Below are 19,873 nucleotides of genomic sequence, written 5' to 3' on the forward strand. Positions count from 1 at the left end.
CTGCTACAACACGGAGGAACCTTGAAGACATCGTGCTCAGTGACATAAGCCAGTCACAGAAGGACAAATACTGCCTGACCACTTGTATGAGGCACCCAGAGTGGACACATTCATAGAGACAGAGAGAACGATGGTGGCCAGGGGCAGGGGGAAGAGGGGAAAGGCGAGTTATTGTTTAATGGGGACAGAGTTTCAGTTTTGTGAAAGGAAAAAGCCCTGGAGGTGGATGGTGGGGATGGTTGCACAAATGTGCTGCAAACCAACGTGAATTTGTATAAAACGAATGTTTTGAATAACAATATGGTATTGATACCACCGAACACTTAAAAATGGTTAAGATGGTACATTTTATGTTATGTGCATTTTACCACAACTTCGGGAAGAGAGGGAAAAGAAAAGGAGAGCGGGGCAAGAGCCTTGGCTAAGGTGGGTATGATGGGTTTGGAGAAAAATCTAGAATGATGCCTACGTTCATGACTGGGCAGATGACAGTGCCACCAACTGAGATGGAAAACAAAGGAAGAGGAGTGTTTGAGGGAAAGAAGTTCAGATCATGACGCGTGCAATTTCAAGTACCCGAGGGACATCCAGGTCAAGATGTCCAGGAAAACAGGACAGGTAATCGGCAGATCTAAGCGGGTCTGCTGAGAACACTGCCGAGATCGCTTGGGGACAGTGGGAGGGAAGCGGACCCTCAGAAGTGCGGGGACGGCAGAGGAAGAGAGTGGACACTTGGAAGAGCGTTGGTCTCAGAAGCCAAGGGAGCGAGTATTTCAAGAAGGACAATGATGTCAGACATAACAGACTGAATAGGGACTCACAGCATTCAAAGCACTTAGCAGTATTAAGACCAACGTCAACTCTAGCGAGGGGAAGACAGGGTGAAGGAGGGTCGAGGACTCCTCTCTGGGTTGGCATGTGCACAGGATGAGGAGAGGCAGGAGGAGAATGGCAGGAGAGACCATAAGGAAGTCCGCAGTAAAGGTTAAGGCTCAGGCCGGTGTGGTTCTTGGGTCCACCGCATTCTAGCCACATGAACTTGGGCAGGTAACACCTGCTCTGATGACCTCCTCAGCTGGAAAAAGTGGCTAATACCTTTACCTACATGATCACAGGAGGACTAAATGCGACGTAAAGCACTTAGCTCTGTGCCTGCCACACAAGAAGTGCTTGATTTTTAAAGAGCACAGGTGGCGGGATTTGTCTTGTACAGAATCCTTCCCTGAGAAGCGGAGAAGGTGGAGATGAGAGCAGTTGGACAGCAGGACTCCACAGGGTGCACAACCCACGTTCTCAACTCCCATCAGTGAAGCAGGAGTTGAAACTGCGGGGGGGGGGGGGGTGGTTTAGATCGTGAGGAAAGCCCGTGAGAGGAGATGGACAGATGGGTACATTAAAAGCAACAGGATCAGCAAATGCTGCTCAAGTTCCAGCGAGAGGGGAAGCTCATTCGGTGGGGGGGCCTCCCAGGTGGTGCCCCGTGCAAGTGGGCGGAGCTCATGACCCGGGCCTGGGCCTGACTCGGGGTCTGTGAACCACCACATGGCAGGAAGGAGGCGCCGGCATGTGTGGAAGGGGAGGGGAAGCGCTGGGAAGGAGGGGGTACAGAGGAGAAAAATGAAGACTAAATGTTTCTGAGATCTCTATGAAGTAAGGAGAATAAAACTTCGGAGCCAGATGACTGGGCCCTCTCCCCAGCTATTTACTCCCTGTAGGACCCTGGGCAAGTTACTTAGCCTCTGTGCCTCAGGCTCCTCACTGGTCAAGTGGAGAGAATACCTACGTTAAGGGTGTTGGGAAAAGACAGAGTCACCTAATTTACATAAAGAACATAAAAGCACATCTGAAACATAGTAAGTGCTCCAACAAGTTTTACCTGTTCTAGTAAATGCACTGAGGAAAAGTAAAAACAAAATAAAGAAAATTATTTAAGAGCTGTATACAAAAGAAAGGGTTACCTGTTTTTGTGTTGGACCTTGTTTTGAAAAATAACCAAAGGAGAAGAGCCATGGGAACTAAAGGAAAAAATAAAAAAAACCCTCAGTGATATTTTTAAAAACTCATGGAAAATACTTCTAAAGACCTAATTTCATAAAAATATCACTTACTTTTATGAGAAGCTGCCTTCCAATGCCAAACTTCACAAAGAATAAAAAGAAAAGTCCCGCAAACATCAGCTTAATAACAGAGGTGATGCCTCCCACCGTCATATAAGCGGCGTACTGGACCTAGATAAGGACATAAAGTCAGAGTGTCACTCCCTACTTCTGTAGACTACGTAATACAAGAATGTTAGCTATTTAGAACTTCCTCTGTGGTCATAAACAGTGCGCAAAAGCAGTTTCCACTTTATGAACGTGTTATGTTCTAAAAGCTTGTTCAGAAACCAGACATTGGGAGCCTATTTTTTAAAGAAATTGTTGCAAATGGTAATTAGCTTCCTTGACCTGAACACAAAAGTCCCCATGATCCATACATAAAAAGCCCACAAGAATGTACCTAAATTTAGTAACTACACATTGTAAGACACAGATTCTACTTACAACCTCTTCTATGAGAAAATGATCTTTTAAATTGAGATACAGTTTCCTCTTTTTCCCCCCTGTGGCATGCTTTAGCTCTGGTCCTGCTTTCTTTCTTTTTCTTTCTTTCATTTTTTTAATTTAAATTCAATTAATTAATATATAATGTATTATTAGTTTCAGAAGTAGAGGTCAGTGATTCATCATCTTATATAATACCCAGGGCTCATATAACACATATCCTCGTTAATGTCCATCACCCAGTTACCCTATCCCCCCACCCCCACCCCTCCAGCAACCCTCAGTTTGTTTCCTATGATTAAGAGTCTCTTGTGGTTTATCTCCCTCTCTGATTTTGCCTTGTTTTAATTTTTCCTATCTTCCCCTATGATCCTCTGTTTTGTTTCCACATATGATAGCTGTCTTTCTCTGAATGATTTATTTCACTCAGCATAATACCCTCTAGTTTCATCCACGTTGTTGCAAATGGCAAGATTTCATTCTTTTTGATGGCTGCGTAATACTCCACTGTACATATTTACCACATCTTCTTTAACTACTCATCTGTTGATGGACATCTAGGCTCTTTCCATAGTTTGGCTATTGTGGACATTGCTGCTGTAAACAGTGGGGTGCAGGTGCCCCTTCGGATCATTATATTTGTATCTTTGGGGTAAATACCTAGTAGTGCAATTGCTGGGTCGTAGGGTAGCTCTATTTTCAACTTTTTGAGGAACATAGTTTCCTCTTCAAGTCTCAGAAGTCGGAGCAGTTATTTCCCACACCAAAAGGAATAAGATGTTACTCCAGAGATCGGAGGTCGCAAGGAGAGGCGAACCCAGACATCTCACAAGCAACAGAGTACCCTAGCAGCTAAAGCTTGCAGGAGGGGTTGCTGGGTGTTTATGACACCAGCATTCTCTGGACTAAATTTGCTTCTGTTCCGTTTCATTAACAAGGTATGCAGCTGGCCAGATGTGAATTATGGGGGAGGCTATCTCTAGCCCCATAAAATGCAAAATGCTTTATGCTACTGATTCTTACCCTTCCAGAAACTGAACCCTGCATTATTTAGCCTGCTTTTTTTTTTTTTTTTTTTTTTTGCTTTGTAAACATAAAAATCCTACATTAAACAAGTACGGGAACGATAATGAACAGTATACTCTTCATTAAAAATTAAATCGCATGCACTTACAGGTGATTGCTCTAAATTCTCGAGCAAGTAACGCTGAGTCCGCCTCACAACAGACACATCTGATCCCAAGAAAGGAATAGAATAGCTGTTCAGTTCTCTGCAGTAAGAAATCGGCCACCTGCAAGACAGACCCACAGACCCAAGAATATGCTGCATTTTCTCCACTTAGTTAACTCGGCAAAATTCTGAATAAAAAATGTAATTTTCTTGAGGCAGTAATGACAACAAAGATGGCAGATCTGCTCTCAGTTAAAATTCATCTATCTGTCCTGTGTTCTCCACACCTACACCAAACAAGTGACGACTGGGAGAGCAGTATTCTTCACGCCAAGGGCACTTAACACATATGTTCTACCCCCTCAATCTCCTTAGATAGTACACTCATTTCAACAGCCAAGCCCTAGTATGAGTTTAGAGTTCTCACATAAAAAAAGTTTTCACATAAAAGTGCTATTAATAGGGGCGCCTGGGTGGCTCAATCGTCTGCCTTCAGCTCACGTCATGATCCCAGGGTCCTGGGATCGAGCCCCGCATCAGGCTCCCTGCTCAGCGGCAAGTCGGCTTCTCCCTACTTCTGTACCTCCCACTCCCCTGCGTGTGTTCCCTCTCTTGCTGTGTCCCTCTCTGTCAAATAAATAAATAAAATCTTTAAAAAAAATAAGTGCTAATTATAGATAATCTACATAAGATCATCACACTTATTAAAATGGTGGTTTTACTGCACAAAACTTAACTGATGTTTGATTTTGATAATGATAGTAAAAAGGCACAAAATTCATTTTCTCCCAGAGTCCAAATATGTTATTATATATGAAGTACTTAAGCTTAAGATAATATATTAATTATATTTTATTTAGCTAGGAAGACAACCCTGAATTCACTACAAAACAGTCTCAGGCTTTTCTAAGTCGCATACTTTATAAACCACATCACCAGCAATATACTTAGACTTGATATACTAAAGAATAGACTTTGAGGCACCTGGGTGGCTCAGTCGGTTGGGCATCTACCTTCAGCTCAGGTCATCATCTCGGGTCCTGGGATTGAGTCCCGCATCAGGCTCTCTGCTCAGCAGGGAGTCTGCTTCTCCCTCTCTCTCTGCCCCTCCCCCTGCTTGTGCTCTCTCACTCTCTCTCTCAAATAAATAAATAAAATCTTAAAAAAAAGAATAGATTTTAAGTTACTATACCTTCTTTTCAATTTTGAACCAACAATTGGGACAGGTTTCAGATTTGACTCATTTCTCAGTTTTTTCAAATTACTTTGATCTCCAAAACCATAAACTGCAGACTTCCAAGTACCATCGTGAATGCACAACCCCTAATAAAAATTCAAAAGGTAAAGAAACATGACTTAAGGGATAATTACTAAAATGTAAAACCAAGAAATGTATAATTGTTTACAAAGAACATTTCGCCTCTATTTGAGCTAGCCATAATCCCTTACTTAATAATCTTGAGATGAATTTTCAGGCAGGACTAACACTCATTAGCTTGATCATACTCGATATTTATACCCACGTATGCTCTTTCTTCTTCCTTCCTACCATCATTTATGCTCCTTTTAAATGCCACTGAGTTTTACCTCTGCATTTTCACTCAACTAACTGACCATATTCCTTCAAATTAACCCTTCTAATTCCTATCCCTATGCGGATTCCTCAAAATCTCAAGATGTGTTCCTGAGCACGTTTACGCAACAGACACAACGTACATACCTATCCCGGCCCCGGCATACCTGTTGCCCCACCACCCCCAACGCCCCTTACTCTAGCCCCAAGTTATATAAATGCCTTCCACATAAGTCTTGTTAAAATATTTTTTTAATTTTAAGGCTCATTAATATGATTTATATTTCAATTTCTTTCCCCACTTCTTCAATTTCTTTCTGGAACTGTAGCCAGCAGAGAATCCTTGCTTGATCTTGACCAGACTCATCCGTTCCCTTATTTCTCATCCTTCAGTGCTTTCCATTCTTCCAACATAATTACACCCTCCACGACCCTCACCTCCAATGCCCATTAGATGTGAGCAGCAGAAAGGAGAACACGGCAAGGATATAACCTTGGAACTCAATGTCTTAGTGCTGACTCTTCTTTACCTAACTTCTAGATGGGCCTTTTAATTCTCTGTTATGTAAATATTTTAAATTTCATTTATAATTCTGATTGTATATAGCTGTTTTAAGTCCTGCCTTACATGTAGTTTACCTTGTTTGAATGAACAAAGTTATTTAGAAATATTCAAAACCAACTTTGTCACAAGATTTTGAAAGAGGAGTATCAGTAAAGCTGATGTGAAGATACTGTTGCTTGTTAATAAGCACAGTAAGAGAAACAAGAAAACCATCAGAAGATTCAGGTGTTTATATCAGAGCTTTGATGACACTGGAAGACAGAGAGACACCAAACTTAATTTCCATTTTGATATCTATTAGTATCTTCTATAGTGTTAAAACAAACAGAGCTACAAGTCTGAGGGGTTTCTATGTGAAACTACTCTAAATCTGGGCCCAGTCAATATGACCTATTTGCAAATATAAAGATTCCCAGGGGCACCTCGCTGGCTCTGTCGGCAGAGCACATGACTCTTAATCTTGGGTATAGAAATTACTTGAAAATAAAAGCTTTAAATAAAAATAAAAAAATAAAAGATTTCCAAATACCAGGAGAAAACAGCTTTTTGAAAACCTAAGAATATCTTCTTATACAAATAAGCCATCAAAAAGGCACAAATCACATTCCATTTTTAAAAACTGTTTATCTTATTGAAAAACATAAAGTACACAAAACATAAATATACAATTTAATGAAATTATGAAACAAATATCCCTGTAGCACAGAAGGCCCTCCTTCTGTCCTGCTTCATGGTAATAAAGACAAATACTTGCTTTCCTTAGAGTTTTACCACCTAAGTATTCATTCCTAAATTCACTTACTGTGAATTTTGCCTGTTTCTAAACTTTACAGAAATGGAAGCACACAGCCTTTGAGTTCGGCCTTTTATGCTCAAAACTGTGATGTTAAGATTCATCATGTGTTAGAAATAACTCCTACTTTGGAAATCAAAAATTACACGGAAAAATATGAAAATGAAAACATGACAGTCCAAAACCTTTGGGACACAGCAAAAGCAGTTCTAAGAGGGAAGTTCATAGCAATACAGGCCCACCTCAAGAAGCAAGAAAAATCTCAAATACACAACCTAACCTTACTCCTAAAGGAGCTAGAAAAAGAACAAACAAAACCCAAAACCAGCAGAAGGAAGGAAACAATAAAAATTAGAGCAGAAACAAATGATACAGAAACTAAAAAGCAATAGAAGCGATTGATGAAACCAGGAACTGGTTCTTTGAAAAGATCAACAAAATTGATAAGTCTCTAGCCAGAACCATAAAAAGAAAGGACTCAAACAAAATCACAAAAGAAAGAAGATAAATAATAACCAACACCACAAAAATACAAACAATTGTAAGAGAATATTATGAAAAACTTGGGATGCCTGGGTGGCTCAATTGGTTAAGCGTCTGCCCTCAGCTCAGGTCATGATCCCGGGGTCCTGGGATCGAGTCCTGCATCGGAATCCTTGCTCAGTGGGGAGCCTGCTTCTCCCTCTGCCTGCAGTTCCCCCTGCTTGTGCTCTCTCTCTCTCTCTGACAAATTTTAAAAAAAGATTATTATGAAAAACTATATGCCAACAAACTGGACAACCTCGATGAAATGGATAAATTCCTAGAAACATATAACCTACCAAAACTGAAACAGGAAGAAACAGAAAATTTGAACAGACTCATTACCAGCAATTAAATTGATCAGTAATCAAAAGACTCCCAATAAACAAAAGTCCAGGACCAGACAGCTTCACAGGTGAATTCCACCAAACACCCATTCTTCTCAAACTATTGCAAAAAATGGAAAAGAAAGGAAAACTTACAAATTGATTCTGAGGCCAGCATTACCCTGATACCAAAGCCAGATAAAGACTACACACACAAAAAAGAACTACAGGCCAGGGGCGCCTGGGTGGCTCAGTCGTTAAGCGTCTGCCTTCGGCTCAGGTCATGATCCCAGGGTTCTGGGATCGAGCCCCGCATCAGGCTCCCTGCTCCGCAGGAAGCCTGCTTCTCCCTCTCCCACTACCCCTATTTGTGTTCCCTCTCTGGCTGTCTTTCTCTCTGTCAAATAAATAAAACCTTAAAAAAAAAAAAAAAAGAACTACAGGCCAGTAGCTCTGATGAACATAGATGCAAAATCCTCAACAAAATACTAGCAAACCAAATCCAACAATACATTAGAAAGTCATTCCCCACAATCAAGTGGAATTTATTCCTGGGATGCAAGGGTGGTTCAATATTCACAAATCAATCATGATATATCACATCAATAAGAGAAAGGATAAAACCATATGATCATTTCAACAGATGCAGAAAACACACTTGATAAGGTACAACATCCATTCATGATAAAAACCCTCAATAAAGTAGGCTTAGAAGGAACATACCTCAAAATAATAAAGACCATCTATGAAAAACCCACAGCTAACATCATCCATAATGGGGAAAAACTGAGAGCTCTTCCCCTAAGATCAGGAACAAGACAAAGATGTCCACTCTCATCAGTTTTATTCAACTTAGTACTGGAAGTCCTGTCCTAGCCACAGCAATCAGACGACAAAAAGAAATAAAAGGCATCCCAACTGGTAAGGAAGAAGTAAAACATCTACTATTTGCAGAGGACATGATACACTACGTAGAAAACCTGAAAGACTCCACCAAAACACTGCTGGAACTGATAAAAGAATTCAGTTAAGGGGCGCCTGGCTGGCTCTGTCAGTTAAGCAGCAGCTCTTGATTTCGGCTCAGGTCATGATCTCAGGATCCTGGGATCGAGCCCCGTGTGAGGCTCTGTGCTCAGTGCAGAGTATGCTTGAGGATTCCCTCTCTCCCTCTGCCCCTCCCCCTGCTCTCTCCCTCTCTCTCTCAAATTAAAACAAAACAAAACAAAACAAAAAAAATGTATTCAGTTAAAGTCTCAGGACCCAAAATCAGTTATGCAGAAAGAGAAATCAAGGAATTGATCCTATTTATAATTGTACCAAAAATAATAAAATACCTAGGAATAAACTTAACCAAAGAGGTTAAACACCTGTACTCTGAAAACTATAAAACACCAAGGAAAGAGATTGAAGATGACACAAAGAAATGGAAAGACATTCTATGCTCATGGGTTTGAAGAACAAATATTGTTAAAATGTCTATACTACCCAAAGCAATCTACAGATTTAATGCAATCCCTATCGAAATAGCAACAGCATTTTTCAGAGAACTGGAACAAACAATCCTAAAATTTGTATGGAATCTCTGGGGCGCCTGGGTGGCTCAGTCAGTTAAGCATCCAACTCTTGGTTTCAGCTCAGTCATGAGCTCAGGATCCTGGGATCGAGCCCAGTGTTGGGCTCCGTGCTGAGCATGGAGTCTGCTTGAGATTCTCTCTCTCTCTCCCCCTCTGTTCCTCCCTGCTCGCACTCTCTCTCTCTCAAAACTTAAAATTACAATTAAAATTAAAAAATAAAATTTGTACGAAATCTCGAAAGACCCTGAAGAGCCAAAGCAATCTTGAAAAAGAAAAACAAAACTGGAGATATCACAATTCCAGACTTCAAGTTATATAACAAAGCTATAGTAATCAAAACAGTATGGTACTGGCACAAAAATAGACACAGATCAGGGGAACAGAACAGAAAACCCAGAAATAAACCCACAGTTATACGGTCAATTAATCTTTGACAAAGCAGGAAAGTATCCAGTGGAAAAACACAGTCTCTTCAACAATGGTGTTGGGAAAACTGCACAGCTACATGCAAAAGAATGAAACTGGACCACTTTCTTACACCATACACAAAAATAAACTCAAAATGGATGAAAGACCGAAATGTGAGACCTGAAACCATAAAACTCCTAGAAGAGAGCACAGGGAATAATGTCTCTGACATCGGCCGTAGCAACATTTTTCTAGATATGTCTCCCAAGGAAAGGGAAATAAAAGCAAAAATAAACTATTGGGACTGCATCAAAATAAAAGGCTTCTGCACAGTAAAGGAAACAATCAACAAAACCAAAAGATAACCTACTGAATGGGAGAAGATATTTGCCAATGACATATGCATTAGGGGGTTAGTATCCAAAATACACAAAAAAACTGACACAACTCAGCACAAATAATGCAATTAAAAAATGGGCAGAAGACATGAACAGACATTTCTCCAAAGAAGACACACAGATGGCCAACAGACAAACTCATAAAAAGATCTCATTATCACTCATCATCAGGAAAATGCAAATCAAGGGGCACCTTGGGGGCTCAGTTGGTTAAGCCATCTGCCTTTGGCTCAGGTCATGATCCTGGAGTGCCAGGATCGAGTTCCACATCAGACTCCCTGCTCAACGGGTATCCTGCTTCTCCCTCTGACCCTCCCCATTCTCGTGCTCCCTCTCTCTCATTCTTTCTCTCTCAAATGAATAAAATCTTAAAAAAAAAAAAAAAAAGGAAAATGCAAATCAAAATTACAATGAGATATCATTTCACACCTGGCAGAATGGCCAAAATCAACAACACAAGAAACAAGTGTTGGCGAGGATGTAGAGAAAGGGGAACCCTCATGCTCTGTTGGTAGGAATGCAAACTGGTGCAGTCACTGTGGAAAACAGTATGGAGGTTCCTCAAAAAGTTAAAAATAGAACTAACATACGATCCAGCAATTGCACCACTGCATATCTACCCAAAGAATACAAAGACACTAATTCAAAGGGATACATGGACCCCGATGTTTATTGCAGCATTATCTGCAATAGTCAAATTATGGAAGCAGCCCAAGTGTCCACTGATAAGATGAATGGATAAAGAAGACACACACATACACACACACTGGAGTATTACTCAGCCATAAAAAAAGAATGAAATCTTGCCATTTACAACAACATGGATGGAGCTAGAGGGTATTATGCTAAGCTAAATAAGTCAGAGAAAGACAAATACCATATGATTTCACTCGCAGGTGGAATTTAAGAAAGAAAACAAACAAGCAAAGGAAAAAAAAAAAAGAGACAAACCAAGAAACAGACTTTTGAATTACTATATTGTATTGAATCACTATATTATACACCTGAAACTAATATAACACTGTATGTTAACTATACTGGAAAATTAAAAAAAAAAAAAAGAAAGAAAGAATTCCTGCTCTACAGCTGGTCTTTCCATTTTCTAAATGGTATCTTTTGATAAACAGACATTCTCAATTTTAAATGTATACAGATTTACCACTTTTTCTTTATATCTAATGCCTTCTATGTCTCTTTTAACAAACCATTCCCTAAACAGCCTGGTGACTACAGTTAATACTGTGTTCCCTATGTGAAAGTTGCTAAGAGAGATCTTAAAAGTTTTTATCACAAGGGGAACCTGGGTGGCTCAGTTGGTTAAACATCAGACTCTTGGTTTCAGCTCAAGTCTTGATCTTAGGGTCATGAGTTCAAGCCCCATGTTGGGCTCCACGTTGGGCATGGAGCCTACTTAAAAAAAGAAAAATTCATCACAAGAAAAATAAATTTGCAAGTATGTATGGAGATGGATGTTACCTAGACTTATTGTGGTAAGCATTTTGCAATATACTACAGTATATACAAATGTCAAATCATTATGTTGTACACCTGAAACTAATGTTATGTCAATTATACTTCATTAAAAAAATAATAAAATATATGTGTGGGGGAAAAAAAAAGAAGCCATTCCCAACCCTGAGGCCATGAAAGACACATCATCTTCAAGAAGCTTCACCATGTTGCCTTTCACACTTAGATCTATAATCCACCTAAACTTGACTTTTTGTACACAGTGCAAGTACGAATTCAATTTCATTTCTCTCCATCTGGATACCCAGTTGTCCCAGCATCACCTCCTGAAAAGCCCCTCTCCCATAAATCAAGTGCTCACACACGCATGAATTACTCTGAGCTCTTTACTCTGTTCCAGGCCTACTGATGTCCCACTGCCAATGTAATGCACTGAATTAATAATAAGTCTTGATACCCAAGAGCATCTTTCTATCTTTTTCTCCTTCAAGAATGTCTTGGTTATTCTCAGCCCACCGCATTTCCATATATATTTTAGAATTAGCTTGTCAAGTTGCACACCAAAACAAAGCAAAACAAACAAAAACCTGTTTCAGATTTTTATTGGAATTACATGGGATTATAAATCAATTTGAGGAAAACTGACATCTTAACAAAATTGAGTCCTCCAATCCATGAATATGGTGGATCCTTCTATTTATTTGTCTTCCTTAAGGTCTCCAATCATGTGTTATAGTTTTCGTCACAGAAATATTGCACATTTTTCTATTACTATTTTTAGGTACTTAATTTTTTCTATGCTATTAAAAATGGTCACTTTTAAAAAAATTCATTTTCTAACTGTAGCTGGTATATAGAAATGCAACTAATTTTTATATTAATTCTGTCCAGCAACAATAAAGACTAGAATGGAAATAAATGAAACAGAGAATAGAAAAATAGAGAAAATCAATGAAACCAAAAAAAATTTTTTTTAAGATTATTTATTTATTTATTTGACAGAGAGAGACACAGCAAGAGAGGGAACACAAGCAGGGGGAGTGGGAGAGGGAGAAGCAGGCTTCCCGCCAAGCAGGGAGCCCGATGTGGGGCTCGATCCCAGGACCCCGGGATCATGACCCGAGCCGAAGGCAGACGCCTAACGACTGAGCCACCCAGGCGCCCCCCAAATTTCTTTCTTTGAAGAAATCAACCAAATTGACAAACTTTTAGCCAGACTGATAAAAAGAAGGAAAGAGAAAAAGAGAAAGCACTCAAATTACTAAAATCAGAAATGAAAGAAGGAACATTACTACCAACCTTACAGAAACAAAAAGGAGTATAAGGGAATACCATGAACAACTGTATGCCAACAAATGAGACAACCTAGATGAAATGGACAAACTCCTAGAAAGACACTATTACGAATTGAACCGTGTCTCCCCAAATTCATAGGCTGAAGTCCTAACCGCTAATACCTTAAAATGTGACCTTATTTGAAAACAGGGTTGTTGTAGACGTAATTAGTTGATATGAGGTCATACTGGAGTAGGTAAGCCCCTGTCCTTAACAGACAGGTGAAATGTGGACACAGCATGCCCAGAGGGAGCAGAGATCAGAGCGCAGCATCTACATGTCCCAGATGCCCAAGACAGCCAGCAAACCACCAGAAGCCAGAAGAGAACTATGGAGCAGATTCTCCTCAAAGTCTCTGAAGGAAAAAACTCTACCAACACCTTCATCTCCAACTTCTAGCCTCCAGAACTGTGAGAATAATAAATTTCTGTTTTTTAAGCAACCCAGTTTGTTATGGCAGAAAACTAATGCAGATGCAAACTACCAAAACTGACTAAAGAGGAAATAGAAAATCCTAGTCAACCTATAAGAAGTAAAGAGATTGAATTAATAATCAAAAAACTTCCCACAAAGAAAAGCCCAGACCCAGATGATCTCATTGATGAATTCTACCAAACATTTAAAGAATTAATACCAATTCTTTGCAAACTCTTCCTAAAAGGCCAGTACTAATTGCCCTGATAACAAAACCAGACAAAAGACATTACCAGAAGACTACAGACCAATATTCCTTAGGAACATAGATGCAAAAATCATCAACAAAATACTAGCAAACTAAATCCAGCAATATATAAAAAGGATTATATACTATGACCAAGTGGGATTTACCCCAGCAATGTAAGGTTGGTTCAACTATGAAAATCAATCTTAAGTAATACAATGTATGAAGAGAAGAAAAAACAAAAACCACATGATCATCTCAATAGATACAGAAAAGGCATTTGATCAAATATAACACCCTTCAGGTTAAAAACACTCAACAAACTAGGAATAGAAGGAAATTTCCTCAACCTGATAAAGAGCATCTATAAAAACCCACAGCTACACAAGGATGTCAGCTCTCGCCACTTCTACTGCCCATTGTACTGGAGGATCTAGCCAAGGAAATCAGGTAAGAAAAAGAATTTTTCCAGTAATCTATGAAACTCATTTATTAATTCTAATAATATTGCCTATAGATTTCTTTGGAATTTCCTACACTCACAATTACATCATCTGCTGAAAATAGTTTTGTTTATTCCTTTCTTTTTTTTTAATAAAGATTTTATTTATTTATTTGAGAGACAGAGATAGCAAGAGAGAGCACGAGTGAGTAGGAGAAGGAGAAGCAGGCTCCCCGCTGAGCAGGGAGCCCGACTCGGGACTCCATTCCAGAATCCCAGGATCATGACCTGAGCCAAAGGCGGACGCTTAACCGACTAAGCCACCCAGGCACCCCTTGTTTCTTCCTTTCTAACCTATATACAGTTTCTTTTTTCCTGCATTACTGTTCTGGCTACAATCTGGCTGAAGTAATGGGCACCCAGGTCTTATTCCTGAACTGAGAGCAATAAGTTTTCAATGTTAAGCACTGGGTATCATTTTTATTATAGCTTTTTTAAAAAAAGATAATCTTCCCTTCTACTCCTGGCTTGCTGTAAGTTTTAATCATGAGTAGATAGTACATTTTACCACACTTTTTCTCTCTTTATCAAGATGATCATAAGACTGTCCTCCTTTAACCTGTTAGTGAGGTGGATTATAGTGATTACATAATATTAACCCTTCCATTCCTCTCTAAAACTAACTTGGTCAAAATGTATTCTTCTTGGGACACCTGGGTGGCTCAGTCATTAAGCGTCTGCCTTTGGCTCAGGTCATGATCCCAGGGTCCCGGGATCAAGCCCCGCATTGGGCTCCCTACTCAACGGGAGGCCTGCTTCTCCCTCTCCCGCTCCCCCTGCTTGTGTTCCCTCTCTCACTGTCTGTAAAAAAATAAATAAAATCTTTTTTAAAAAAAAAGTGTATTCTTCTTATGTATTACTGCTTTTAATTTGCTAATATTTTATTTAGGATTTTTTACATCTATGTTCCTAGAACATGAAACTGGACTGGACTTTTGCCTTCTGGAATTGTTCTTGTAGGGTTTTAGAATTAAGGTTAAGTTAGCCTTGTCCAGTCAAGTCAGCCAACAAACACTTACTGAGCTCCTACTATGTGACCAGCACTATTCTGGGTGCTTGGTAAATTAAAAAGACAAAAATCCTTCTTTTTGTGGTGCTCACATTCCAGAGAGGGTGACAAACTCAATAAAAAATACAATACATAGGATTTAGAAGGTGCGAAGTACTATAGGAAAAAAGAAAAAGAGTAGATATGATGAACTGAAAATGATGGGCAAAGGAATTAAGTTTGCAGTTTTAAATGGGACTTCATCAGGAAAATGGCATTTGAGAAGACTTGAGGGAGATGAGGGTGTCAGTCATGCAAACATCTCTGAGAAGTGTTTTCAGGAAAAGGAGAGAGCCAGCACAAAAGCAGACAGGCTGCAGTGTGCTGGCATGTTCGAGGAGGGCACAAAGGTCAGTGTAAATGAGGGAGAATGCACAGACGTGTGGGAGAGGAGGCTGGAGAGGGGACAGGGGCCACGTCACTTATATACTTGCACACGACTGGAAGGACAAGATCCGAGTGAGGTCTGAAAAGGATCATCCTGGCTGTCGAGCATGGACTCTACAGGAACAGGTGGTAGCAAGAATCAGGTGGGAGAAAGAGAGATGGTGAAGAGTGATCAGATTCTCACATATTGTGAAGGCAGAATCAACAGGATTTCCTGACAGACAGGATCTAGGTTTCAGAGAACAGAGATAGCAATGCCCACACTGTTTGATCTGTGTGGAAGGACACGCTACTACCAACTGAAATGGATACAAATGACCCGAGGCTGGAGCACATTTGGAAAGGAGAAACAAGAGGTCAGTATGGACAAGACACAGTCTGAGAGATCTATTGAGTGTTCAAGTGGAGATGTCAGCTAGGTGATTGGATGTTTTAAGTCTGAGTTTAGAAAAAAAGGTCTGGATTAATGACATAAATTTAAAATACATTTCATCATATGCAAATATACAGAGATTTTCATGCTATCTCTTCATTGATTTCTAGCATAACTGCACCGTAGTCTAAAACACACTCTAGGGGCGCCTGGGTGGCTCAGTCGTTAAGCGTCTGCCTCCGGCTCAGATCATGATCCCAGGGTCCAGGGATCAAGCCCCCCATCAGGCTCCCTGCTCGGCGGGAGGCCTGCTTCTCCCTCTCCCACTCCCCCTGCTTGTGTTCCCTCTCTCGCTGTCTCTCTCTCTGTCAAAAAATAAATAAAAAGTCTCTAAAAAAGAAAAAATAAAACACACTCTAGGACAGGTTGGCAAACGGTCTCTGAAAGGTCCAACTTGTAGGTTTTACAGGCACAGATGGTCTCTACTACATATTCATCTTTGTGTTTCTACTATAGCCCTTTAAAAATGTAAAACCATCCTTAGCTCATGGACATATAAAAAAGGCCATGGGCTCGGGGCACCTGGGTGGATCAGTCGGTTAAACATCCAGCTCTTGGTTTCTGCTCAGGTCGTGATCTCAGGGTCATGAGATCGAGCCCCGTGTTGGGCTCCACGCTCAGCACGGAGTCTACTTGAGATTCTCTTTCCCTCTCCCTCTGCCCCTCCCACTCATGCTTGCTCTCTCTCTAATAAATAAATCTTAAAAAAAAAAAAAGGCCACAGGCTGACCTGCTCTAGAGCCGCAACAGCCACGATGTAATAAGCCCCCACACAGCACACACGGGACATTTCCATCACTGTGGGAAGGCCGGCCAGACTGACAGGACTATTCTACAGTGTATGATTTCAATCCTCTGAAATTCAAGCATGTGGTCTGTGGTACAATTTTGTGTGTAAAATAAAAAACCTCCAGGGGAAAAGAAAGATAAGGAGGGGCAGGACAATTCAGTGACTAGGGATACACAAAATCTGTCCCATCCTTGTAAAATTCAGACTGTGGATTTTGCTTTAGGGGGAATGAGAGAGGGAGCTGCACTCGTATGGATGCTTCAACTCTCTTGTCCTGAGTTAAGCCCCAACTTTAAGTTTGAATAATATTAATAAAAATAATACTTAATAACACTCACTGAGCAATTTGCTAACTGCCCACCTCTGCTCTGATTTATACTCATTGACTCAGTGACCATATGAAGTAGATACTATCACCATCTCCTTTTACAGATGGAGGAAGTAAGGCACCGTGAGGATAGTGTGGTACTTGCCCACGCTCACGTCACTGGTAAGTGGCAGAGCCAGAATTTGAGGCCAGGCAGTCCTGCTTCAAAATCTGGCTCGACTCAGTAAGAACCATCAGGGGCTCTTCTATCCCTCTAGTAAAGGGAAGACACTTTCTTTACATCAGCTCATCTTTCCAATTCATCTCCTGCTGCTCTTTCAAAAGCAGCCTCTTTTCTCCTCTACCAATTTTCTCACAATCTCCCTGTTGTGACATCTGGGTTTTGTCAGTCCTGCAGCAATTCCCTGCAACCCTCTACCTCATCTTCTGCTTATAAAACTCTCCTTCCTATCTGGAACATGTTCTATGTTGGAGAGATGGGCCTGACTCTGTGGTCCCCCCTCCAGAGGCCTGTGACCCAGGCCTAGGCAATCTGACTGCACCGTTACACCAGGTCATACTGATGGGCTCAAGAATAGCCGAATGGCCCAATACTTGACTGATCTTTCCTATCACGTGATAAATCAACTCTGCTAGCTGTTCCCAGGAAATGAGGAACTTTAAGGACAATGTACCCCTGACTGCCAGCACCTTCCATGCCATGCTGAGAGGCACACAAAGGGACCCAGCAGAAATGAATGCAGACATCAGTAAATTCCACACTATCCACCTGCAGAATCAGTCAGCTCCTTTTCATGCTGCTGGTTTAAACTGGGTGGAGCTGGGTTTCTACCCATGCTCCCCAGATTCAAGTACGTATCTCATTCTTGCTTCTGAGCCTATGTTCAGGTGACTGCCTCTGATCTTCCAAATGCTATTCCCTTCTCACAGCTAAACTCCACAAGGCCTCTAGGAGGCCTTCCCCAGTTACTCAGGCCCTCTGTCACTTCCCTTTATTCTGATTCTCCAGTGGGCATTCTCTGTAACCACGGATTTTAGCATGTGTTATATAGCTCTTTGTGTTTATTAACCTGATCCCACAATCTGGACGACTAGAACCATTACTCTTACCCGCACATGCCCCATCCCTCCCACAGCTATGTCCTGAAAATGCTACTCCCTCCCCCTTAGCCCAGCTCCACGGCACCAACCTCCAAAACTCAGTCCATGCCCAGCTTCTCCAGACAGCTCTTACCTCTGGCCTCCCAGCTGGATTTACTCTCCATTCTCAAAAAATACAGTATTTTATCTGATCTCTTTAACATTTCTCTCTCCTGCCAAGCTACGTTATTATCTCTTTCAGGACAGGTTTGCATCTTCTTCGTTTCTGTGTCACACTACCTTACACTCCTATATATATTTGCACCACCACAGAAGACTTGCTGGATGAATGGATTTTAAAGAGAACCTTAAGTGTAGACCTAGAATTGGGTCAAACACTACTGATGATAAAAGTCCTATCGTAAACATGGGCCTCTGGGAACGCAGCCATTTCAGGTCTCATGTCCCAAACAGGCTGGACAGTCGGTGATGACATCATCCATCTCTTTACGGCCACGACAGCACCGGGCTATGAGTGAGGCGCACAACACAAGTGCACAGACTTGGACTAAGGTGAGGACTGAAATGGCTGACAGCGTTTATTACACAACGAGAGATATTTTGGTGCTGGGATCATGGTAACTCATTCTAATACAGTGACCTGTGCAGCTGTTTTTAACAAAATTCTATTTTTGAGTCTAACTAATTCCCAGCAAGCTACCATCTTTACTTTTTAAAATCAAACATAGTGACTCTCACACCCTAAAAATTACAAATATATATGAAATTTAATTCATCTAAATCTTTTTAGGAGGCATGTGTCATTTCCAAAATGTTTTTATTAATTTTAAAAAACACCTGAGAAACAGAAAAACTAACCTCAGGTCCGGAATGTAGAGTCAGGAAACTTTCCACAGCAGTCAGAGTGCCTACGAGAGCAGCAGAACAGGAAAGTCAAATCAGATAAAATCCATGTGACTAAGACATGCAGTAATAAATTATTCCTATTTTTTAAAGATTTTATTTATTTATTAGAGAGAGAGCATGAGCAGGGGGAGGGGCAGAGAGAGACGCAGACTCCCCACTGAGCAGGGAGCCCGATGCAGGGCTCGATCCCAGGACCCCGAGATCATGACCTGAGCTGAAGGCAGATGCTTAACTGACTGAGCCACCCAGGTGCCCCAAATTATTCCTATTTATTTAAGGACCACTTTTACCAAGCCTACAGCAGATACAGTCAGAAAATCTGTACTGGTAATAGGTTCATTATGTGACTGAAAACAGACTTACGAAGCAGCTGAAGCGAGGTAAATTGTCAGAAAGAGCAGTTTAGAATAAAGTCTAAGTGTTAATACTGGCAAAATCTTTTCTAGTATTCAAACTCCCACCAAAGATCTCTTCCAACAAGGCAACAATTTAGTTCACTCATTTGCTGGAAGGCCATCAGCACACAGTTCTCAAAATTACATCTGTGGGATGAATTCTGTTTTCCAGTATGACTGCTTTCAAGGTGGCTTCATAGTAGTGATTTGTAATGAATGTGCAGAAAACCTATCGAAATGGCCTCTGTGATGGCTTATAAAATACTTAAAATAAGGCTGTTAAAATGAAATAAAAAGGGGCGCCTGGGTGGCTCAGTCGTTAAGCGTCTGCCTTCGGCTCAGGTCATGATCCCAGGGTCCTGGGATCGAGCCCCGCATCGGGCTCCCTGCTTGGCGGGAAGCCTGCTTCTCCCTCTCCCACTCCCCCCTGCTTGTGTTCCCTCTCTCGCTGTGTCTCTGTCATAATAGGGCACCTGGGTGACTCAGTCAGTTAAGCGTCTGCCCTCGGCTCTGGTCATGATCTCAGGGATCTCAGCGTCCTGGGATCGAGCCCCACATTGGGCTCCCTGCTCAGTGGGAGTCTGTCTCTCCCTCTCCATTTGCCTCTCCCCTAGTTCATGCTCTCTTTCTCTCTCGCTCTCTCT

The 19,873-nt window shown here is 41.1% G+C and overlaps 1 protein-coding gene across 1 annotated transcript in view; it reads right to left on the reverse strand.

Moving 5' to 3' along the window:
- The window catches only part of SCCPDH (saccharopine dehydrogenase (putative)), a 36,483-nt gene that overhangs the window by 5,823 nt on the left and 10,787 nt on the right, over window positions 1–19,873 (reverse strand). Inside the window, exons 5-9 of the mRNA XM_036110990.2 lie at window positions 18,787–18,836; window positions 4,907–5,037; window positions 3,718–3,835; window positions 2,109–2,228; window positions 1,959–2,015 (exon numbers count right to left, since the gene is read on the reverse strand). Coding sequence (XP_035966883.1) covers window positions 1,959–2,015; window positions 2,109–2,228; window positions 3,718–3,835; window positions 4,907–5,037; window positions 18,787–18,836 — 476 coding nt within the window. The remainder of the gene's footprint in view (window positions 1–1,958; window positions 2,016–2,108; window positions 2,229–3,717; window positions 3,836–4,906; window positions 5,038–18,786; window positions 18,837–19,873) is intronic.

Source organism: Halichoerus grypus, chromosome 7 (assembly GCF_964656455.1).
Source record: "Halichoerus grypus chromosome 7, mHalGry1.hap1.1, whole genome shotgun sequence".
NCBI lineage: Eukaryota > Metazoa > Chordata > Mammalia > Carnivora > Phocidae > Halichoerus > Halichoerus grypus.